Source organism: Erythrolamprus reginae, chromosome 2 (assembly GCF_031021105.1).
Source record: "Erythrolamprus reginae isolate rEryReg1 chromosome 2, rEryReg1.hap1, whole genome shotgun sequence".
NCBI classification, from domain to species: domain Eukaryota; kingdom Metazoa; phylum Chordata; class Lepidosauria; order Squamata; family Dipsadidae; genus Erythrolamprus; species Erythrolamprus reginae.
In genome coordinates this window covers 183,119,917-183,144,912 of record NC_091951.1, presented here as the reverse complement: position 1 = coordinate 183,144,912, position 24,996 = coordinate 183,119,917, and the positions used below count along the sequence as shown (strand labels likewise).

Genomic DNA, 24,996 nt, shown 5'->3' with positions numbered 1-24,996 from the left:
CAAGCCACGGAATGTTGAGGAAACGTAGGCGAATCTTGGAAGCCCCACGATGGCTCTCGGGGCTGCGTTCTGCACAATCTGAAGTTTCCGAACACTTTTCAGAGGTAGCCCCATGTAGAGAGCGTTGCAGTCATCGAACCTCGAGAATGTCTGCAGTACTAAGACTACCTTAACAGACCATCAAGGCAGTTTTGAAGGTGATGCAAATAAATAGACAGGTTTATATTTCATCAACTGTGTTGGAAATTATTCTTCCAGATCAGAAAGCTTCGCAAATTCATCTGATTGTGCGCCACACCAAATACTGAAGAGCTGATGCTCTGAGCAAGATGTTGCCCAAGCTTTGAGTTCCCAAGCTTATGAGTTATTGTAGTTTCATCCATCCATCCATCCATCCATCCATCCATCCATCCATCCATCCATCCATCCATCCATCCATCCATTTTTTATTTAGTTTATTTAGTTTGTAAAAATATTATATAGCCATCTATTTTACAGGTAGTTCTTGTTATCATGTATGTATGTATGTATGTATGTATGTATGTATGTATGTATGTATTTTATTTATTTATTTATTTGTAAAACATGTATATAGCCGTCCATCTTTCAACCAACTCTGTTCAGGTTCTAATATTAGAGTGCTGGTGGTGAGGATTAAATATAATGAAAATGGAAAAAAATGCAGCAAGATCTTCTTTATCCTTTGGAATTAATTAGAAAACCCCCCCAAACTATCCTTGGTCCAGAAAATGGCTTGTATAGAAAGAAGCATCTGAAATTAATCGCTCACTTTTTTTCAGGGTAATGCTTTTTACAGTATCAATTTTATTGCACAGCTTCTGAGTCATCCTTCCAATAGCTGCACCTTATCTGCAAGGCATTAGGTGTAAGTCACCTGTATTAGGTAGTTTAATACGGGTTAGTGCATATCAATCCACAGCAACAAAGGTACCTTATACCAAACACATGATGAAGTTTTAAAAAAGGGCAATCATGTGAAAAGCGCTGTAATTTTTTTAAAAGAACTCATTTCCTTAAAGAATGTTATATGAAAACAGGAAAGTGATATTTAGCAATACATTTTGAATGATTCATGCGCCCACAGATACACAAATGCTGCTTTGATTAAAACATACCCACCCTGCTCCCAACTGCGTGGAAAAAACGATCCAAGGTGACATGCTTCAAGCTTTGCAAAATGAATTTCACATATACAGAAATGGGAAACAAATCTTGCCAAATAATTAAACCATTTAAGATGACAATATAATTGGGAAAGGCCTAATTTAGCCAGGGTTTATTTCTTCCCCTTTGATTTTGCAGATACTGGTAGATGCTCTCCCACCATCTGAAAGTATTAGTGAAGTTGTAGTTTAAGAAAGCCTGGAGAACCCCCCTCCCCCACAATGATATATCCGAGGTTTGTTACAAACACCTTTGATTTTTTTTTTAATGAATGTGGGTGCAACAAATAGAGCTGATCTCAAGATCTCTGATCTTTGATCTAAAATTTAGCATAAGCATTACACTGTATTTTAATGAAATATATAAAACCATAGACAAGGAAACCATTGTGTACTCCATGAGAAAGTGGATGAGAAATAAAATGATTCTGGGACCATAGGTTGCTGTTTATGTGATGGGCAGAATAATCCTATGCGTGCTCATTCAATTCCTATTTTATTTCATGGTCTTCACTCTTTAGAGCAATGTTTCCCAACCTTGGCAACTTGAAGATATCTGGACTTCAACTCCCAGAATCCCCCAGCCAGCATTCGCTGGCTGGGGAATTCTGGGAGTTGAAGTCCAGATATCTTCAAGTTGCCAAGGTTGGGAAACACTGTATAGAGAGTATATTTAGGATTACAACCTCAAGCTACTATGTAAGCTTGCACACTTTGAAGTAAATAATGACAGTGCAATCTGTTTACTAGACCTAGGAGAGTATTGTTTCAGTTTCCTACATTTTCCCAGCCATCATTACCTCCAGAACCTGCAACTGTAGTGCCTGGAGGGGACAACATACCCAAATTAGATAGAGAGATGATGGACGGAGGCAGGGAGATAAAGAATTTCTGTAAGATTCTAGAAAACTCATGAGACATTTAGCTAGCTTGAATCTGAGAAGGAAAAAAACCAGTGAATTCTTTCCTCAGCGTATACGAACAGCTTCGATGTGCTCCTTTTGTTCTGAGAGAGAAAAAGGTACATCTTTTACAATTTGAGGAGAAAATGGATACACACTTGGATGCCCATAACCAATGCACAGCTGTTCTGACCCAGGAATAGCTTAATACACACTCTGTATCTGGAGCATGTATGGATGCATATTTGCCTCAGAAGAACAGCTATGACCTGCTCCTTTCACTGGCTCTCAGGCTCTTTACACTTTTTCCATCACTCCCCGAGGCAAAGTCTGGGGAGAGTGCAGCTCCATTGACTGCCTCCTGCGAACGTCACGCTCTTCCCAGTCCTCTTCTGGCTCGTAGCCTTTGAAGATTGCTAGCTGCTCCGTCAGAGTCTTTCTATGAGGGAACAAAGCATAATTGTAGAGCAAGGAAGCCACCACTGCTCCAACCATGGGACCCAGCCAGAAGACCTGCGCATGGAAATGACAAAATGAGAGAGACTCAGAAGTTGGTGGATACAATGCTTAATCTCGGGTAACACAAACAAACAAAATAGCAATAGCATATGTTGCAACGTCCTGCCTGTTGGTGACTACTTCAGCTTCAACCACAACAACACAGGAGCACACAACAGATTTAAACTTAATATTAACCGCTCCAAACTTGACTGTAAAAAATATGACTTCAGTAACCGAGTTGTCGAAGCGTGGAACTCATTACTGGACTCCATAGTGTCATCCCCAAACCCCCAACACTTTACCCTTAGATTATCTACGGTTGACCTATCCAGATTCCTAAGAGGTCAGTAAGGGGCGAGTACAAGTGCACTAGAGTGCCTTCCGTCCCCTGTCCTATTGCTCTCCTATATCTCCTATACCTTTCTTCTATTCCTATATCTCTTCTTCTATTCTTTCATTGATATGTTCTATTACTATTTCTTCTTTTCTATTCTTTCATAGATATATTTTACTATGAGTATCTCCTCTATAACCTTCATCATGTATTTTACTATGTGTATATAGATATATACCCACTAAAACCCCCATTGTGTATTGGACAAAATAAATAAATAAATAAATAAATAAATAAATAAATAAATAAAAATAAATAAATAAATAGCAATAGCAATAGCAATAGCACTTACTTACTATCCCACAGGGCTTTACAGTACTGAGTAGTTTACAATAGCAGCACATTGTCCCCAACAATCTGGCTCCTCATTTAACTGATCCCGGAAGAATGGAAAACTGAATCGGTCAGGACTCAGGATTGAACTCATGGCTGTGGGCAGAGTCAGACTGCAATACTGCATTCTAAGCACTTTGCCACCATGACACCACCAAAGACAATTGGTAGTCATCATCTCATCTACATTATATTCTATAGACAGGAATAATTTCATTAAAGTAAATGTAAAGTAATTTTTTTATGCCCATGTTACACCAACACTCCGCAGTCTGCATTGGTTGACGATCAGTTTCTGGTCACAATTCAAAGTGTTGGTTATGACCTATAAAGCCCTTCATGGCACCGGACCAGATTATCTCCGGGACCGCCTTCTGCTGCACGAATCCCAGCGACCAGTTAGGTCCCACGGAGTGGGTCTTCTCCGGGTCCCGTCGACTAAACAATGCCGCTTGGCGGGACCCAGGGGAAGAACCTTCTCTGTGGCGGCCCCAGCCCTCTGGAACCAACTCCCCCCAGAGATTAGAATTGCCCCCACCCTCCTTGCCTTTTGTAAGCTACTTAAAACCCACCTCTGCCACCAGGCATGGGGGAATTGAGATGCTCTTTCCCCCTAGGCCCTTACAATTTTATGCATGGTATGTCTGTATGTATGTTTGGTTTTTATATTAATGGATTTTTAATCGTTTTTAGTATCGGATTATTATTGTACGCTGTTTTATGATTGCTGTTAGCCACCCCGAGTCTTCGGAGAGGGGCGGCATATAAATCCAATAAATAAATAAATAAATTATTGGAGAAGGCAGGAGAAAAAAATGGTAGGTTGCTTCCTTCCCCATTTTCCCTCCCTATGTATATGTGGATTCTGGCCTCAAGAGTCAATTAATGAATTCAGTGCTTCTACACTCCTCTTTTTCTTCTCCTTTTAATTTTTATTTTGTTTTATTAAATATGTTTGCTGCCCATCTCACCATTTTTGAAGGCCACCTTCTTCTTCTCTTCTATTTATCCAAATCAGTTGTCTTCCTAGGTTTCTCCAGCATTTACAAAACTATATACATATTTTTTTGAAACGCCTGATAACCTTTGATCCTTGCATATGGAATTCCTTCTTCTGTGACCTCCAAACCTTCCTGCTTGTCGTGAGGTGTGATTAACTCGATCAGTAATGGCTGGGGATTATTCTTCTCATAGTTCAGCTCTTGGTAACAATGGGCCACTAAACTAATGATTACTAATTATTCCTTAATATATGGTAATTCTAGAATCGGTATACAACTCCTTATCAAAGTGGTTTTCAATCTGTTTCTAATCCAAGAAGCTTCATACATTTGTTGGACATTTCAAGGAAATCAGATATGAAAGCTGCTCCGCGAAGTATTCATGCAACAGGCAACAGGGTTTATAGTTAAGCCCTACACTTGGAAAGCATCAGTTTGAAGAATGTGGACTATAGAGTGCCAAAGTGCATCCAATGTATTACTGGAAAAACAAACAAGGTATTATTTCCTATTATTCAGATGTTAGTGTTGAGCTATTTCATACCTTCCAACTAAGGCAACATAACTAGGAGGCTAACAGTACTGTACAGTTCATCTGGTGGGGAGTTCATGGACAACTGCCAAATGATTTTGCTTCCTTCATTCTTTCACTTCATTGAATATGAATGTTAAAAGTTTCCAAAAAACACAAAACAAGAAACCAAAGCCACGAGTAATAACATACTGGCCTGAAACTGGTTGAAACAAAAGCCTGAAATGTTCACATACAGGTGGATTGCAAAACCATTGAAACTTCTTCTGACTAAAAATGTGTATGTCAATTGCAGCCCTTCTTGGAAGGGGAGGCTCTGTCCTCAGTCATTCATACCTTAGTTCAGAGGTCTTCAAACTTGGCAACTTTAAGGCTTGTGGACTTCAAGTCCCAGAATTCTCCAGGCAGCATAGTTGTATTCAATAATTCTGGTTCATAGCTGGCTGGAGAATTCTGGGAGTTGAAGTCCACAAGTCTTAAAGTTGCCAAATTTGAGGATCTGTGCCTTAGACCCAGGGATGGGCTACTGCCTGGACAGTGGGGTGGGGGGCAGTGGGGTAGAGAAAATGGAGCTCCATCCCAGAGCACCCAATTGCACTGAAAGATGTTGAAAATAAATGCAGGGCCTCCTCCATAAGCCACACCCATAGTGTGGTAGTAAACATTTTGGTAGCCCTTCACTGCTTAGTCCCTTCCTATTTTGACTATTGTAATGTAACCTAAATGGGGCTGTCCTTGAAGAACATTTAGAGGCTGCAGTTGGTCTAGCAGCTAGCTGTCTAGGCGTAACAGTACCGCACCAATTAGAATGCACCTGGTATTGTCAGGTATCATCTCTGCTTCATAAACTGCACTGATTTCCAATATGCTTCTGGATATGTTCTAAATTGTTAGAGATAACCTGTGCAGTCCTATATGGCATTGAGCCAGATTATTCTCAATTATTTCTGCTCATCCCACTGGATATAATAATAATAATAATAATAATAATAATAATAATAATATATTATTATTATTATTATTATTATTATTATTATTATTATTATTATTTATTAGATTTGTATGCCGCCCCTCTCCGAAGACTCGGGGCGGCTCGCAACAATAATAAAACAGTGTGACAAAGTAAACAAATCTAATATTAAAATAGTGTAGGCATACTCTACATCCATGATGGTGAACCTATGGCACGCATGGAGCCATATCATATGAGACATTTCCCTATGTCAGCTCTAACGTGCGTGCATGCGCTGGCCAGCTGATTTTCAGCCTTGGGGAAAATCATTTCTCCCTCCTGATGCTTCAGGGAAGCTTCCCTGAAGCCCCAGAGTACAAAAAAACCATCCAATGGACAAACTGGAAGTTTGGAAAACTCACCTCTGGTTTGTCTATTGGGCTGTTTTTCACACTGCTGGAGGACCACATGCATGTTTCTTTGACTGAAGGAAAAGTCAAGTCTTCAAGACTTTGCAGATGTCTGCAAAGGCATCAGGAAGCTACCCTGAAACCCTCCGGAGGGCAAAAAAAACCAGCAAAAAGGGCAAACCAGAAGTCTGTTTTTTCTGAACATCTGGTTTTTCCATTTGTCTGTTTTTATTACTGTCCCAGGCTTCAGTGAGGCCTGTGCGCATGCGCAGGGACAGGGTGTGTGTGTGTGTGTGTGCATGCATGGAGAGAAGGGAAGGGGTGTGGGCATGTGCATGCATGCTAGCACACCCATACACACCCTTTTGGTGCACAAATAAAAAAAGCTTCACCATCACTGCTCTAGATCCTTTCTCTGAAACAGCGCCATCTAACGGAATCTAGAGAAAAGTACCTATCAGTTGTGGTGCTTGACACTTCCAAGGTCTGGATGGTCCTGAGACTACTAGACATCTGCAAAGTCCCGAAGACTTGACTTTTCCTTCAGTCAAGGAAACACACATGTGTTATGGTCTGCCAGTGGTTTGTGCTGGCAGCAGAGTCATACAACAAGGAGGCTAGGGAGGACCATGGGCCAGGAGTCTGCAGAAGTCTCTGTGCCAGAGGCAGAGATGGGGCCCAGGCCATCTGGGAGTTCTGTGCTGACTCCTGAGCCTCCAGAGGCTGACATGAGCGAGGCAGAGGAACAGGAGGAGCCTGTTCCCAATGTGCGCATGCAAAGAGCTGCCAGAAGGCAACAACAGTTGAAAAGAAAACTCAGGAGTAAGGCTACTTGGGAGTAAGGTTCAGAGGTGATTGGGCCCTCCCAAAGGGCATAAAAGAGGGGCAAAGGGATGTGCTCGTGGCAGGAAGCAACTTGGTTCAGTTCTGGTCAGTGAAATTCAGCATCTCCGTTCTGATTCCATGTTCTGTTTGGCGTTGCAAAGCTCCTTGCCAATTAGGTCTTTGGCAGTGTGTCAGGAGAAATAAAGGTTGGTGCTTATCAGCCTTCTTTTGAAAAACTGGGGCTGACTTCTGTCAGACTAATTATTTATTAGATTTTTTATGCTGCCCCTCTCCGTAGACTCGGGGCGGTATTTATTTATTTATTTATTAGATTTGTATTAACATGGTGTGTGACTTATTACAGCTGAGAATGAACAGAATTCACAGCCGTTGAAATAAAAAAGAGGTTTTTGGGGCGTTTGTGTTTTATGATTTATCAGGGAGCCTAGGTCAGAAGAACAGTATGGTTCTGGCACTGTTATTATTTCTTCTTTCTATGTTTTATTTTGTGAATAGCTGAGATCACAACAGTGAGATAGGCAGCAATATTGTAAGGTCCTCAAGACATGGTTTTGCCAGGGGACCTGTGGATGGAGCCAGTGAAGGGCTACCAATTTGTTTTCTACCACACTGTGGCCGTGGCTTATGCAGGACGCCCTGCATTTTCTTTCAACACCTTTCAGTGCAAATTGGGTGCTCTGGGGTGGAGCTCCATTTTCGCTACTCCACTGTGCCCCCCTCCCGGTCCGGCCAGCAGCCCGCCCCTGAATGGAGCCCATTAAATGGCTGGTTTGAATGTATGTTGCCAGAAAGAGTGCATGTCAGTAGTGGGCTCCTACTGGAATGATAAAGGATGCTGTACCGGTATTAAAAGTTGAGCTGCGCATGCAGTTTTCAGTGTCCTGAATGCGTGTGCGTGCACCCCAGCATGTTTCTGCTTCTGCGCATGCACAGGAAACAAAATCTCGTGTGTGAGATTTCAGCAATTTTTGCGTCTGTGCATTACTGAAATAACTGAAATCTCTCTCGCGGGCACGTCCCCTCACAATATTTTGCTTCCTGTGCATGTGCAGAAGCAAAACCACACTGGGATATGTGGATATGTAATATGGTAAATGATTTAGCTTTACTAGATAAATGGTCAAAGCAATGGAAACTGCAGTTTAATGTTTCCAAATGTAAAATAATGCACTTGAGGAAAAGGAATCCTCAATCTGAGTATTGTATTGGCAGTTCATCCCCTAACCCCCAGCATTTTACCTTGAGATTATCCACGATTGACCTCTCCAGATTTCTTAGAGGTCAGTAAGAGGCGTGCATAAGTGCACCACTGTGCCTTGTGTCCCCTGTCCTATTTATCTTTCCTATTCATCTTATATATCTCTTATTCCTTATCTATATCTTTTCTTCTATTCTCTCACGATATATTGTATTCCTATATATTTCCCTCTATCCTTCATTGTTTCTTCCTACTATGAGTATATCCTCTGTAACCGTCATCATGTTTTGGACAAAAAAATAATAACAATCATCATTTTAAAGTTCTAACAAAGGACCATGCAACTGCCTGCAGATGGGAGAAATGAATCTCTAATGGGACAAATTATGGACATAAGACCTGAGGAATTTCCTCTCTTAGTAAGCCTATGATATGGAGATACCAGACTATAAATGTAATCTGTCTGATTTACCCATTTGCATGGAGTTTTATCTGTCTGAGAAAAGCATTTCCTAAGCTTGGACCAGAAAAGTTGCAATGAGTAGAAATTGCCATTATTGCAAGTGTGATATTGCCATTATTGCATACAGTATGAAGTTTAAAAAAAATGGGGGTGGGATGCTTTTGTTTTTTAAAATCCAGCTGAATCCCTTCCATAGAACCCAGAAGAGAAAGCTGGTCGAGTATCTTACCCAATGGTCGTCAAATTCACCAAGAACCACAGCAGGGGCAAAAGATCTAGCAGGATTCATGGAACAGCCAGTGTAGTAGATCTAGGTAGAAAAATAGGGTGAAATTATTGATATATAGCATATGACTCAAATTATGAAGGGTGGGGACTGGATGAAGGCTGTTACTGAAGGATACAGAACTTTTAAAACTTTTAAAACTTTTAAAAAATTTAAAATTTAATATTTTTTTAAAAAAAATTCCCCAGGCTGGCCAGACCCATCTCAAGATAGGGATATATGCATTGTTTCCATAGAGGATAAGATCACAAAGTATTTTATGAGCTACAGTCCATTTCTGTTGAAATATTTGTGAGGCTTTTCAGTAGGAAAATACACTACTATGGAACTATTACTCTTTTAAGTTGTGCATATTGTCCTGTTGATCACCCCATTAAAACAATTGTGTATAGAAATGGGAAAGGCAATATGTATTAAAGAAATCCATAAAAGAGAGATGTGACATATACAGAAAATTGATGAGAAAATAATATATATACAGTGGTACCTCGACATACGAGTTTAATTCGTTCCAGACCCGAGCTCGTATGTCGATCAACTCGCATCTCGAACGAATGCCTTTAGACTTTGTTTTTCGCGCCGAGATAACTGGAAGCAAGGAATTCTTGCGCCACCTAGTGGAAGCTCGGCTCGTATCCCGAATTTGAGCTCGGGTGTCGAACAGAAATTTTGTTCGAGTCTCGGCTCGTAACTTGAAATACTCGCATGTGGAGCAGCTCGTATCTAGAGGTACTACTGTATATAGAAGAATCAAGTATAAAATATAATATATTTGAAAATATTTATATCATTAGTATATAAAAATATGTGAACTGATACTGAGCTGTAATCAAAATGGGACTTGGGATTCCTGCCATTGTATGATTGTGAGTTATGCAATGTTTTTTGTGTATATAAAATAAAAACCTTTAAAAAGTAGCTCTAATTTTCAGCCACAAAAAACTTCACCTGAAATGGGCCACTTCTTCAAATCCAAAATTTGTGTTTTATTGTCTATAATTAATCATCCATCCTCCCAACATGATTACATTTCAATTTAACATCCTTGCTTAAGTTTGCACAGCAATCTGGTTACACACCCCAATGAGGTGACCCAGCACCACTGAGAAACCAATGGACAAAGCTGGGGATCCCAGATTGTCGGTTCTATGTTCATCAGTGGAGGCAAAAATACACAGGACCAATTGGAAAGTGAGGAAAATCTCCATGGCGACAGCTTGTCCTGACGTTGTGTTATTTTGCACCTAGAAAAAAGCAGAAGAAAATAAAAGCTCCTTTTCTGAAATTGGTTGCTTTTATGAGAAGGGCGGCATAAAAATCAATCAAACAAACAAACAAACAAATAAATAAATAAATACAGCTGAAACACTTTTTAAACCCCTCTTCATTATTTAGATATGTTGGATTGGCTACTGTGGTCTTTAAAATTGAATTTATTTATTCATTTATGATTTGTTTATTTCTCTAACATATATAAAAACCCATCTCACAATTGTGCTTTTGGATGGCTTACAACATTAAAAAAAAAACCCTACAGAAAACCTTAATTCAAAGCCAAAAAAAGGAGGTGAGGAAGCAAACCAAGATATATCAAGTCATAACCAAATCATGAGCTCTCACTAGCATTCTAACCCACATGCCTAGGATCACATCTCCTAGTCTACGGAGAGGGGAGCCATACAAATCTAATAAATAAAATAAAATAAAATAAAATAAAATAAAATAAAATAAAATAAAATAAAATAAAATAAAATAAAATAAAATAAAATAAAATAAAATAAAATAAAATAAAATAAAATAAAATAAAATAAAATAAAATAAAATAAAATAAAATAAAATAAAATAAAATAAAATAAAATAAAATAAAATAAAATAAAATAAAATAAAATAAAATAAAATAAAATAAAATAAAATAAAATAAAATAAAATAAAATAAAATAAAATAAAATAAAATAAAATAAAATAAAATAAAATAAAATAAATAAACATCCAATTCTTTAGAGCCTTCTGAAAAGCCAGCAATCTAACCTTGGGAGAAATCTGGCTCTGCAACAGAAATGCCCTCCTTCCAGTCCCTACCTGTTCAGAAGCACCTGCACGCCACAATCATGGACAGTATTTCACCCTCTCCACATGTGCAGAAGGCTTTGCGCTTCCGCAGAGGGTTAAAAAAAAAGAAAATGGTGACATCTGGAAGGGTGGACAGAGCCTTGGGCCACTGCCACTCCCGGTTCTCCGAGTAACCACTAGCCACTGCTACCAGTTTGGGATGTTGGATTTATGGGATTTATCTGCCGCCCAACTCCAATCAGACTCTGGGCAGCTTACAATGACAATAAATACCATCAATATAAAATACAATAAAACAGTAAAATACATTATAACCCCCACAAGCCATAGATACACTCGCTCAGGCCCACCGGAAAAGTCAGGTATTGATGGCTTTCCGGAAGACCGGTAGGGTGGAGGCAGTTGGTTCCAAAGTGTCGGAACCACCACAGAGAAGGCTCTTCCCCAATATCCCACCAACTGACATTGTTTGGTGGACTCGACCTGGAGAAGGCCAACTCTGTGGGCCTTTATTGGTCGTCGGGAAGTATGATGTAGAAGGCGGTTCCATAAGTCGTCTGGCTTTAAGCCATGTAGAGCTTTAAAGGTAATAACCAACACCTTGAATTGTGCTCAGAGGCCAACCGGCAACCAATTCTGTCTGCGTAGAGTTGGAGTGAAGCAGGTGTATCTTGGTACACCCACTATGGCTCGCTTGGCGGCATTTTTGAACCAACTGGAGTTTCCAAAGGTTTTTGAAGGGTAGCCCCATGTAGAATGTGTTGCAAAAGTCAAGGCATGAGGTGATGAGGGCATGAGTGACTGTATGAAGAGCCTCCTGGTCTAGGTATGCCCGTACTGGGCTGAACTGGTAGCATTTCACTCCTACCTCCTTCCAAGGTCCCACAAGATGACATCCTTTGACAGGTAGAATCAAGTGTCAACCCCTAACCCCCAACATTTCTCCCTTAGACTCTCCACGATTGACCTCTCCAGGTTCCTAAGAGGCCAGTAAGGGATGTACATAAGTGCACTGGTGTGCCTTTCGTCGCCTGTCCAATTATCTTTCCTTTCTTTCACCTATCATATATATTCTCTTCCTTTCATATATCCTCTCCTCTAAGTTCACTTTACCCTTATATATATTACTACATGTCTATTTTTCTTCCTATGTATTTGTGTATTGGACAAATGAATAAATAAATAAAATAAATAAATGGCAGTTGCATCTCATTGATAAATTTTGCTGAAATGTTAAGATTTTTTTAAACAAACTACAGCTGGAGCCTTTGTTCGCAAATAATTTGAGCATTGTATTTATATATTGTAGATGTTTAAAATGGAATACAAGAGGAGGGAAAGGCATACTGTTTCATTTTCTTTGAGTTCCTTACATTTTCCACTAATGATTCGGATGTTCTATATTAAGAAAGGTAAGTGATTAACCTAAAATGAATGGAATTTGATGTACAACATAGGTACTAAAAATAAATACTTGAAGAACAGAACATCTACTCCCTTCTCTCATAAATGAACAAACAAAATAGATTGTTAAAACCATGGTACTATTCTGAAAATTCAATAGGCTGCCACCTTTTTTCTTGTCTGCTATTGGGGTTGACATTTTATGCCAAGCACCATTTTGGTGGCTGCCATTTTCTATGTCCATAGTTCAGTCATATGGACAATGTTTTGCTAGTAAAGATGGAGATGGTAGAGGACACATGGCCACTACCTTTGGGCTATGGATCAGTGTCAACACATGTGGATATAGCAATAATCAAGAGTTAATTTTTATTCTTTCCTCAAATGTTAATAAGGAATTGATCCAGTGGTGAAATCAATTTTTTTTACTACTGGTTCTGTGGATGTGGCAGGGGAAGGATACTGCAAAATCCCCATCTCCCCCCCACTCCAGGGAAAGGATATTGCAAAATCCCCATTCCCACCCATTCTGGGGCCAGTCAGAGATGGTATTTGCCGGTTCTCCGAACTACTCAAAATTTCCACTACCGGTTCTCCGAACTACTCAAAATTTCAGCTACCAGTTCTCTGAACTACTCAAAATTTCCACTACCGGTTCTCTGAACTGCTCAAAACATCCACTAGCGGTTCTCTGAACTACTCAAAATTTCCACTACCAGTTCTCTGAACTACTCAAAAAATCCACTAGCGGTTCTCTGAACTACTCAAAATTTCCACTACCAGTTCTCTGAACTACTCAAAACATCCACTACCAGTTCTCTGAACTACTCAAAATTTCCACTACCAGTTCTCCGAACTACTCAAAACATCCATTACCAGTTCTCTGAACTACTCAAAATTTCCACTACCAGTTCTCTGAACTACTCAAAAAATCCACTAGCGGTTCTCTGAACTACTCAAAACATCCACTACCAGTTCTATGAACTACTCAAAATTTCCACTACCAGTTCTCCGAACTACTCAAAAAATCCACTACCAGTTCTCCGAACTACTCAAAATTTCCACTACCAGTTCTCCAAACTACTCAAAATTCCCGCTACTGGTTCTCCGGACTACTCAAAATTTCAGCTACTGATTCTCCAGAATCTGTCAGAACCTGCTGAATTTCACCCAAATTGATCCCCATAGACTAGGATTACACAAAATGGGCTGCCATGTATTTGCCTGGTTTTCTATTTCCATTACAGAAATACAGTATCTCACTGACATTGATTCAACACTATATGACTTCCCTGAGGACAAATAATTGAAGGGACTGAACAGATAAGATAGCTATTATTTGCTTCTTGGCCATTCCAATTGCAGTTTGATTACGTTTGAATGAATCTATGCCATTGGGGTAGTAGCATTCCAGTAATAGCAGAGATATTTATCTGTGACACACCCAAGCAACTGAATATATCCCTTGTGATCCTAGAACACTTTGAAGTTTCACATTTGGCACCTCCTGGAAATGATGACTCCATAATGTACCAAAGATGCTGTTCAAAAGGCTTCTTGGTTTGAGAAGGGAAAGTTTTCAAGGCAAAAAACCCAAGTAAGTCCAGTTGCCTTTTGAGACAATTATGACTTGGAAGATTGAGAAACTCCATAGAACTGTCTCCAAAATGCAAGCCCGTAAAATCTATGATCCATCAATCTGAATGCAGCTCATCAAACTACTCTGGGTGCTGTAATATACGTTCCAAGGTCCTGATTTGTAGTGCCCCTGCCCAGCACACAGCAAAGAAACCAGTGTTATTTTATCTTTGGTGGTCCAGATATTGTGTTTGATCGTATTTGACTTGTTGGGTTGTGACCTGCATCTGGGCTTTGTTGTAACTTCCATCTGCTTGATCATTGAAGGAAATGGCCTCACAGAAGCATTGCAGTAAACGAATCTCCTTTATTAGGAAGTTTGTAGGAAAAAGAAAATCTGTACTTCTGCTACATTCCCTTAGGATAATCTCTTGGAGGCTGTGTGGTACATGGGCCAAAATTATCAGTAATTTTGTCAAGAGACAATAGGATAGGATAGGATAGGATAAGATAGGATAGAATTCTTTATTGGCCAAGTGTGATTGGACAGACAAGGAATTTGTCTTTAATGCATATGCTCTCAGTGTACATAAAAGAAAAGATACATTTGTCAAGAATCATGAGGTACAACACTTAATGATTGTCATAGGGGTCAAATAAGCAATCAGGAAACAATCAATATTAATATCAATCACTAAGTAAGGATACAAGCAACAAGTTACAGTCATACAGTCATAGTTAGGAGGAGATGGGTGATAGGAACGATGAGAAAAACTAATAGTAATAGTAATGAAGACTTAGTGAATAGTTTGACAGTGGTGAGGGAATTATTTCTTTAGCAGAATGATGGTGCTCAGGAAAAAACTATTCTTATGTCTATTTGTCTTGGTGTGCCGTGCTCTGTAGTGACATTTTGAGGGTAGGAGTTGAAACAATTTATGTCCAGGATGCGAGGGGGTCAGTAAATATTTTCACGGCCCTCTTTTTGATTTGTGCAGTATGCAGGTCCTCAAGGGAAAGCAGGTTGGCAGTAATTGTTTTTTCTGCAATTCTAATTATCCTCTGAAGTCTGTCTGTCTTGCTGGGTTGCAGAACCTAACCAGAGCTGCAGATGACAGACTCAATGATTCCTCTGTTTTAAAATGCAGCATCTGGTCTGCAGGAGGATAAATAAATAAAAAACGAAGATGGTGGGCGGGACTGCAATTAAATCCCTACATACACATTAAAAGAGGCAGGGCTTTGCACAATCATGCCTATCATCTTAATTTTTCAAATCCTCCCTGTGATTGCCCTGATCCAGAGCTCCATAACAAAAACCAGTTGCTCAGATACAGTTGCCTTGCCTAAGATGTCTGCATAATTCATGCTTTCAAGGAGTATTTCTCTCCCTCCTTCAGGTGCAATTCCTGTGGTTGAGTCAGAATCGCATTAGGCAAGTAAACAGAGCCTATGGGGAAGGAAAGGTGACACAGAGCATCACATCAGAATATATATTTTTTTCTCGACATGGTAATCTATCTCGATAGGCATTTTGCATTGGAAGGCTTTTCAAAGCTGCATGCTTTTTTTTGGGGGGGGGGGGCTTCATTTGTCCGAGAAGCACATGAATCTTGAAATGATATCTTTCATCAAAAAGCTGACACGGTGGGTGTAATTAATTATAGCATAGAGTTCTTACTTATGAAGAGGCAATTGGAGGAAGGCCTGCCACATACCCACTTATCAGCTCTGTTTATAATATCTTTGCCTTTTGCACCGGTCAGTTGATTTTTGGATCACATGGAGACTCTGGGAGGGCAATTTCGGCTCCTGGAGGGTCTCCGGGCAGATGGGGGGAGGGAATTTTTGCCCTCCTCAGGCTCCAGGGAAGCTTCTGGAACTTGGGGAGGGTGAAAAATTGGCCTACTAGGCCCTCGAGAAGTTGAGAAACGGGCTGTTTCTGGCCTACAGAAGGTCTCCGGTGGGGGGGAGCAGGGAAGGCAATTTTCACCCTCCCCAGGCATTGAATTATGGGCGTGGGCACTCACGCAAACATGTAAGTGTGTACGCACATGCTTTTGGCACCCGAGGGAAAAAGGGCTCTCCGTCACTGGATTATACCAAATGAACAATATTCCCAAAATTCAGATGAAATATCTAGTTGTTGAGCTGCAATATTAAGGGATCAGGACAGTTATGTTTGAATTAGTCTCCTACCTCTTTGCAAATCAGGCCTAGGTCTATCATACATCCAGTGATGGGCTCGTATGGGTATGGTCAGGTACACAGTGCCGATAAAAAAAAATTGGTCAGGTACACTGTACAGGTAGCAAAATTTTGAATTTTTTTCTTTCTTTCCCTTCTGGGCTCTGGGTATGTTTTTCCTATCACAATAAATGAGGTTGAATGTGTATAATTTTAGAAGAGCTGTGCATGTGTATGTGTGTGTACATACACATACAGTTTATATAGTGGATAATGTATATTTTTGTGTGCCTTTGTGTAATATGTATATACACATATGGCATTTATACATAGAATTAAATAGTATATTTTGGAGGTTCAGTAATAGTAAATAGATAGGGAAATTGTATCTCTTTGAGGCGAGGAGAGGCCAGGCACCCTAACCCAAACCCTTGACGTGAGTGACATCTGGTTGGCCACCTTTAAGCCAGTCACATGACCTTTAAGCCACCCCCCCAGTCACATGATCATCAAGCCACTCCCACCGGGTCACATGGCCGGCAAGCCACACCTACAAAGTAAGCCACACTCACAGTGTGGTAGTAAACTTTTTTGTAGCCCTTCACTGCATACATCTCATGTTTAACATTTTTATTGAGTTATAAAATAAAATAAGACACAAAATATGAAACTAGATATCATACATCTGATCAGATATATTAAAACAAAAGAGCCAGTATCCAAGTAGGTCTTTTTATTATGTTCAGTCTATTAGGCATTTAAGTACAGATAAAAAAATCTGATGGTTATTAAAATGTTACTGGCCTTTACAAATCAGTCTCTTGCCCTGTAGCAGAGATCTATTCTGCTATATCTTACACAAGATTTTGGCATATAAAAATGCAGCTGACAATGCTAAAGAATACTGTCTCATCTTTGAAGAATGCCTGTCAGATTACCTAACTGAATGTGCATGTGCAGTAGATTACACCTGTAAAACCTAATTGTATATAATTAGAGGTATGCAAACATTCCTGTTCTTCTCTTGCTTGTGTGTTGTAAAATCACCAACAATTATGGATTAATTTAATTCCCAACAGGCAACTGTATTTTAATGGTTCCTGGAGGATGCCTTGATAGTCAACACATGTCTCCAGGGGCTTGTAAATGTTTCCTGAGCTTTATGACCTATGAAGTCTTCCTGCAAACAGCTCCAATAAATAAATCTTAGCAATCTTATTAGAGTAAATTGCCTTATTGGCCTTTCCCAAACTGATAAATTCCACATAAATTGAAGGGTTCCCAGAATTCCTAATCAACAAAGTTAAGAAGTCAAGCTAGCAGAACAAATGATTTTCATGGTGATTAATGCAACCTTTTTCAACCACACCTTAAAACACTAGCAATAACAATTAGCAATAGCGCTTAGACTTACAATATATACCACCATACTTTTATAGCTCTCTCTAAGCAGTTTACAGAGTTAGCATATTGCCCCCAACAACCTGAGTCCTCATTTTACCAACTTCGGAAGGCTGAGTCAAATTTGAGCTGGTGGGAATCAAACTGCTAGCAGTCAGCAAACTTAGCCTGTAATTATTCTGCATTCTAACCAGTGTGCCACCATGGTTCCTTTTAATAAATTAGATATTGTTGGATTTCAATAGTTGTTAAAAACACAAGGAGGTTTAACTAGATTAGTTTATGGATAGGCAATTGGAAAGGAAACAATCTTTGTTTATATATAAAAAAATCCACAATGCAGTATAATGATAATAAATATAACCATTAAAATGTTTTCAATTATCTTCAATGTGGATCACATAAATATTTTAAATCATCTTTAAGGTAGAGCTGATTTAACTAACTAAAAAGAGACTCCAGAATAATGGCAGCTTAACCTGCTTCTAACCAACAAAATCAGTTCAAACCTGTTTTTTTGTAGTTAGTTAGTACCCTGTTTTCTCCAAAATAAGGCATCCCCTGATAAGAAGCCCAATTGGGCTTTTGAGTGCATGGCAATAAGATCAAGCGCTTATTTCAAGGTTCAAAAAAATATAAGACAGGGTCTTATTTTTGGGGAAACATGAGTATACAATATGGAAACACAGAAAAGCATTTTGTCCCAGCTTTGGTAATCCTCATCTCCTGGTAGCAGGGAATTACAGTACCAGCATTTTCCCCAAGTTGCTCATGTTGGGTGGGACAAATTTGGTTGGTGGAGGTGATGTTCAGTACCAAGCCATATAGGACTTCATAAATAAGCCCTTGATTGCACCCAGAGACGTACCTGCAGTCAATGCAGGACTTGTAGTAGCCCAAGTATTTTATGTTATCCTGTGCCAGTTAATTTATTTATTGCTGCCCCTCTCCAAGGACTCAGTTAGCACAAAGGATACTGCAATTACAGTTTCTGGGTAGTCTCCACAAAGTACATTGCAATGCATCAATTAGGTGGTGATAACAGCATGAGTTGCAGATGCTAGCTCCTAGTCCAGGTTATAACTGGTATACTAGCTGAAGTTGGGCAAACACCCTTCTGATCACAACATGTATCTGCCTACTCAGCAGTAGCCATGAATTCAGGAGGAGCCTCCAAATCACAGACCCCCAGAGGCAATGCTATCCCTTTAAGAGATATCCCTGGAGTCCATGAAGATCTTCAGTGTACAGTTAACAACTCTGCCATGCATGAATTTAACTCCGTCTGCTTGATCTTATCCACGTCCTAACTGTTGTGGCCTGCCAGCTGCCAGTGAAGCTGGTGGCAGACTTGGAGGGTGGGGAGGAACTTGGGCCAGTTCTGGAATCTGGGAAAGACTCTGATGGATGCTCTGTGTCACATGCAGAGATAGAGCCAGGGCTGTCTGACATTTCCCAGCCACCAGAGACAGCTGCATTTGGAGGCTGATACTGAGTGAAGGGGAAGAACAGCTGGGGCCTGTGCCAGATGCACAGATGTGCAGAGCAGTTAGGAGTGGTGAACAACAGAAGACAAGGAGTCAACTTGGGAAGCAAAGCACATGTGGACACTGAATGGCATCTCCCTGGCTGGGGAATAAATAGAAGGAAAGGGGAGTGGTTGTCATAGGAGACAACAAACAGACTTTTCTCATTGTGTTTCATGCCATAAAGAGTGCTTGCCAGAACTTAATTTGCAGCCTTTCAGCTGGGATCCTACAGCTTTGCAATTATCACAAGGAACTGATAAAGTCTGTTACTGCAGTTAACTCCTTGAAGGACTATTGCCTGGACTTTTCCGTGGATGAATTTAATTTACAAGAGGTAAATAAAGAGGGTTTTTGTGACAAGGAGTCTGTTTCTTGCTTCTGCTAAGGCTGGGTCAGAACACTAACAGCCTTTAAATACTTGGACAAAATCTTGATTGCATTTTGAGTGTTGGCCAGGGTAGCAATGTATAATTGGGTATCATGAACATATTGATGATATCAATCCAAAGTCTCCCATTAGTTTTATGCAGATATACAACAACAGCAGCAGCAGCAGCAGCAGCAGCAGCAGCAACAACAACAACAACAACAACAACAACAACAACAACAACAACAACAACAACAACAGAGTTGGAAGGGACCTTGGAGGTCTTCTAGCCCAACCCCCTGCTTGGGCAGGAAACCCTACACTACTTCAGACAAATGGTTATTCTATTTCTTCTTTAAAATTTCCAGTGTAGGAGCATTCACAACTACACTCAGGTGCTTTGGAGAATAGATTGACTCCCTCTTCTTGTGGCAATTCCTGAGATACTGCTGTCATGTCTTTCCTAGTCCTTCTTTTCATTGAACTAGACTTACCCAGTACCAGCAACCATTCTTCATGTTTTAGACTACAATTCCCTAATCATCTTTATTGCTGTTCTCTGCACTCTTTCTAGAGTCCTTATTACATAGTGGCAACCAAAACTGAATGGAGTATTCCAAGAGTGGCCTTATCAAGGCCTTATAAAGTGGTATTAACACTTCACATGATCTTGATTCTATTCCTCTATTAATGCAGTCTAGAAATGTTTTGGCTTTTTTTTTTGGTAGCTGCTGCACACTGCTGGTTCATATTTAAGTGGTTGTCCACTAGGATTCTAAGATCCCTCTCACAATTACTATTGTTGAGCAAGGTAGTACATATACTGTACCTGTGCATTTTGTTTATCTTGCCTAAATGTAGAACTTTACTTTTTTCACCATTGAATTTCATTCTTTTAGGTAGCACCCAATGTTCAAGTCTGTCAAGCTCCTTCTGTATCTTGATTTTCTGGAGAGCTGGCTATTCCTTCCAGTTTGGTGTAATCTGCAAATTTGATGTTCTTCATCTATCCCCTTGTCCAAGTCATCTATCCCCTTGTCCAAGATGTTGAAGATATTAAAAAGTTAACAGGAGAGGATCAAAGTCTGTTGCATGCCATATATCAAAGGTCACTGAACTGAAATTTCTTACTCTAAAGCATGTCCTAGTCCCCAACCCTTGCAAGTAGTCAAAAAATATTCCATGTTTGATGGTATATGAAAGCTACTAGTCAGGAGCACAAAATTCTAATAAAGGCAGCTGGCTAACAGCTAGCCAACACATTAAGAGATCAGAAGCAACAGTCTTATAACATTACCATTGTATTTATGTTATCTATTTTACTATGATCCCAGGTTTCTATTAATGATCAGCAATTTTAGAAATGGATAACATGATGCCTTTCAGCACTAGGGTGCCCATCTGTCACTCTAGTGACCTTGCATATTTTAATGTTTAAACATTAAACATTAGACTCAAACTCAACCCTGATAAGATAGAGTGGCTGTGGGTTTTGCCTCCCAAGGAAAATTCCATCTGCCCGTCCATCACCCTGGGGGGGGATTATTGACCACCTCAGAGAGGGTCTGCAACTTGGCCGTCCTCCTCGATCCACAGCTCACATTAGAGAAACATCTTTCAGCCGTGGCGAGGGGGGCGTTTGCCCAGGTCCGCCTGGTGCACCAGTTGCGGCACTATTTGGACCGGGAGTCATTGCTCACAGTCACTCATGCCCTCATCACCTCGAGGCCCAACTACTGTAACGCTCTCTACATGGGGCTACCTTTGAAGAGTGTTCGGAAACTTCAGATCGTGCAGAATGCAGCTGCGAGAGCAATCATGGGCTTCCCCAGGTATGCCCATGTTTCACCAACACTCCACAGTCTGCATTGGTTTCCGATCAGTTTCCGGTCACAATTCAAAGTGTTGGTCATTACCTATAAAGCCCTTCATGGCACCGGACCAGGATATCTGCGAGACCGCCTTTTGCCGCATGAATCCCAGCGACCGGTTAGGTCCCACAGAGTTGGTCTTCTCTGGGTCCCGTCAACTAAACAATGTCATCTGGTGGGACCCAGGGGAAGAGCCTTCTCTGTGGCGGCTCCGACCCTCTGGAATCAGCTCCCTCCAGAGATTAGAACTGCACCTACCCTCCTTGCCTTTCGTAAACTCCTTAAAACCCTCCTCTGTCGTCAAGCGTGGGGTAACTATGTAGTTTTGTGCATGATATGACTGTATGTATGTTTTTTATATTGCGGTTCCTTGCTTTTAGATTTTTAAATGTACAATTGTTATTTTGGATTCTAATTATTAGATTTGTCATTATATATTGTTTTTATCACTGTTGTGAGCCACCCCGAGTCTGCGGAGAAGGGCGGCATACAAATCTAATAAATAATAATAATAATAATAATAATAATAATAATAATATAATAATACTATTTCAATTTTATATATTAAAATATATAAAGAAAAATCAGCACACTGCAAAGTGCCTTTATTTGTAAGAAATATCTCTGGCTTTCAGACGGCATTAGAAGAAAATAGATATGATGGCAACTCATTGATGATAAGATCTTTCAGTGTTGGTAAATTGGGAGAACACATCCAATGGGGAGGAGATAGGGGATTATGGGCTCATAGAGAATGCCTTTAAATAATGATTATATCAGCCACATAGATCTTCTAGTATTTGCCACAACATGTCAAAAGATATCAGGCCCTGGAGCTTATGAAATGGGCAAATGGGTATTTACAATGAGAAGGGAGGACTTGCGATATTTAAGCTGGTAAAGTGCTATTCTTTGCAATAATACGTGGCATCAGGAAGTATTTGATTTTTTTCTGAACAAATAAATAACTATATTGGGAATTGGGTAGCAATTTGTCATGCCGGCATAAAGACATAGCAACCTGGGCTTAGTACTGCTTTCACGGAGGAACTGGAATTATGTTATGGAAACAAACTGCTAATCCCTTAAATAGCATATGGCCCTTGTGGGAGAATAGAAACCAGAAAGGTTAAGCAAGTATTGCTATGCTAGAAACATGCAAAAATCTTTGCTAGATTTGGAATCCATATTGATGAGTATCTGATATTTACAATAACTAGCTTGCTCTAAATTGGACTGAGAAATCTGTATTAAAAACTGACATCCTTTTTTGTGATGGAATCTATGTATCTTTAACATCTAGATCAGTGATGGTGAATATAAATAACATAAACATGGGCTTCGATAATTTAGAGCTACTTCTCTTTTGAACTGATCTAAATGTAGTTCATAAAATCATCTATCACATTGTCCTACCTGTCAATGAATACTTCAGCTTCAACTGCAACAACACATGTGTATACAATAGATTCAAACTCAATGTAAAATGCTCCAAACCTGATTGCAGAAAATACAACTTCATCAACAGAGTGATCAATGTCTGAAATGCGCTACCTGACTCTGTGGTTTCTTCCCCAAACCCCAAAATCTTTAACTTTAGACTGTCTACAGTGGACGTCACCCCATTCCTAAGAGGTCTGCAAGGGGCTTGCATAAGCTCACCATTGTGCCTACCATCCCTATCTTATTTTATTATTATTATTATTATTATTAATTTATTATTGTTGTGAGCTGCCCTGAGTCTTCGGATAAATAAATAAATAATAAATTATTATTATTATTATTATTATTATTATTATTATTATTATTATTACTGTCTTATTGTCCAAATTTCCCTATACCTACTTTGTTTTTGTTTATGTCTATACCATACCTGTTATCTTGTACACGTTTTGACAAATAAAATAAATAAATAAAAATAAACATTACTGAATCAGCATGACTAATATTAATATACCTTGTGATGACCCAGAAAGCTGGAGTCCTTCAGCCCTTCCACTCTTAAAGATAGTAAAAATCCTTACCCTGTTGATGGCCAAGCTGCCCCGAACGTGAGGCGGAGTGATTTGATGCAGGAGAGCTGCCCCCGTCACGGCTCCTAGGATCTGTGCCACCATGTAGAAGATGGCCCTGAGGAAGGAGACTTGAGAGCCCACCAGGCAGGCCACTGTCACCGCAGGGTTAATATGGGCTCCGCTGACATGACCCACTGCTTGAACCAAGGTACCAATGGCCAAGCCGAATGCGATGGAGATCTGGAGGACGTTTGGCGGGCAAGCAGGCCAGTTCAGAGCTGAGCCCAGGCCGAAGAAGACAAAGAGGAGTGTGGCTAGGAATTCAGCAAGGATAGCTCGAGTGAAGGCCACCGAGCGGAGTTCCCACATCATGGATAACCACTGTGCAGATCAGGCTGGGTTGAAACCTATAGTTACACTTTTCCTTTTTCAATGATGATATTATATCCTGGAAAGACGGTGGGATAAAATCCGTACGTATGTGTGGATTTAGGCATAGAGAAAGAGAGAAGGGTGTATATGTGTGTATGTTTGTATGTATCTTTACCTGCACAGCAGGTAAAAGTTATTTAAATGGAGGTGGGGTTTGGAAATCTAATGATTTTCATTCCTGTTCCGGCTGAGTTGCTTTAGTTTGCCTTCTCTGATAACCTGAAAAATTAACATTAGATATTATCCTTTTATTTCATACTTTCAAACATATTTGGCAGGGCTTTTTTTGCCATTGTCTTTTTGACCTCTGTTTTCCTTTTTTTAAAAAAAGCTCATAGTTTTTATCTGAATTTATTTCAAGTCATCTATCGGATAGAGGGGGATCGGCTTTGAATTTCTAAGTAATGTCCAACAGTTGCTCTTCTCTTGTATCCTGTACTCTCAACTATTTAGATCTCTCCGTATCTCTGATCATTGGCCATGTTGGAGCAGTGATGGATTCTGGGGACCCATAATCTCTCCAGTCTGATGTGCCTGGAAGTATTACATATAGAGATGCAGGGAAAGGAAGGACTGGAATGTCCTCTTTCAAGGTCACTGACTGTTGTGGTTAGCTCTGGCCCAGCTCCTGCCCCAAGGAATGTGGAGATGGATCCACATGCCGCAGGCCTGTTTTGCTCTCAGTAGAATCTGCCGACGAAGTCTCCTCTGACCAAGGAAGCGTGAATGACAGGGAAGAGGGGAGTTTGGCAGACAGCCCAGGAGGAGATCAGTCATCTGTATCATCCCTGGATTCTACACAAGAATTAATGACACATCCACGCATGCGTAGAGTGATGTATAGGAGACAACAACTGAAGGATTATTACAAGAGAAAATGAGGCCACCTGTGGTTGGATGGTGCTGCTGTAATTAGTGCTACAGATAAAAGTGCAGCCTGGTGTTTTAGCCTCATGGCAGTTTATCTGATTCATTGTTTTGTCAAGATTGTGGTTTTTGATGTTCAGGATTGTGTGTGTAGACTCTCTGGACTTTAGAATTGGACTCAATTTCCCAGTTATTGGGTGAGCAATTGGACTGCCTTTAACCTGTGCCTTGTGTGTACCAGAAAATCCCTTTGACATTTAAAAAGGGAGCTGT

General features: G+C 40.1%; 1 protein-coding gene across 1 annotated transcript; it reads right to left on the bottom strand.

Moving 5' to 3' along the window:
• Positions 1-805: 805 nt before the first annotated feature.
• AQP2 (aquaporin 2) lies at positions 806-23,981 on the bottom strand. Its single transcript, XM_070740698.1, has 4 exons — positions 23,434-23,981; positions 10,082-10,246; positions 8,946-9,026; positions 806-2,599 (listed from the first exon to the last, which is right to left on the bottom strand). The coding sequence occupies exons 1-4, from the start codon at positions 23,794-23,796 to the stop codon at positions 2,384-2,386; spliced, it is 825 nt and encodes a 274-aa protein (XP_070596799.1). The 5' UTR covers positions 23,797-23,981; the 3' UTR covers positions 806-2,383.
• Positions 23,982-24,996: the final 1,015 nt, after the last annotated feature.

Coding starts and splice junctions, on each gene's coding strand:
- AQP2 (XM_070740698.1), bottom strand. CDS start 23,796: ATGATGTGGGAACTCCGCTCGGTGGCCTTCACTCGAGCTATCCTTGCT. Junction 10,247..23,433: donor GCAGCTTGGCCATCAACAGG/GTAAGGATTTTT, acceptor GCTTTTTTCTAG/GTGCAAAATAACACAACGTC. Junction 2,600..8,945: donor GTGAATTTGACGACCATTGG/GTAAGATACTCG, acceptor TTCCATGCGCAG/GTCTTCTGGCTGGGTCCCAT.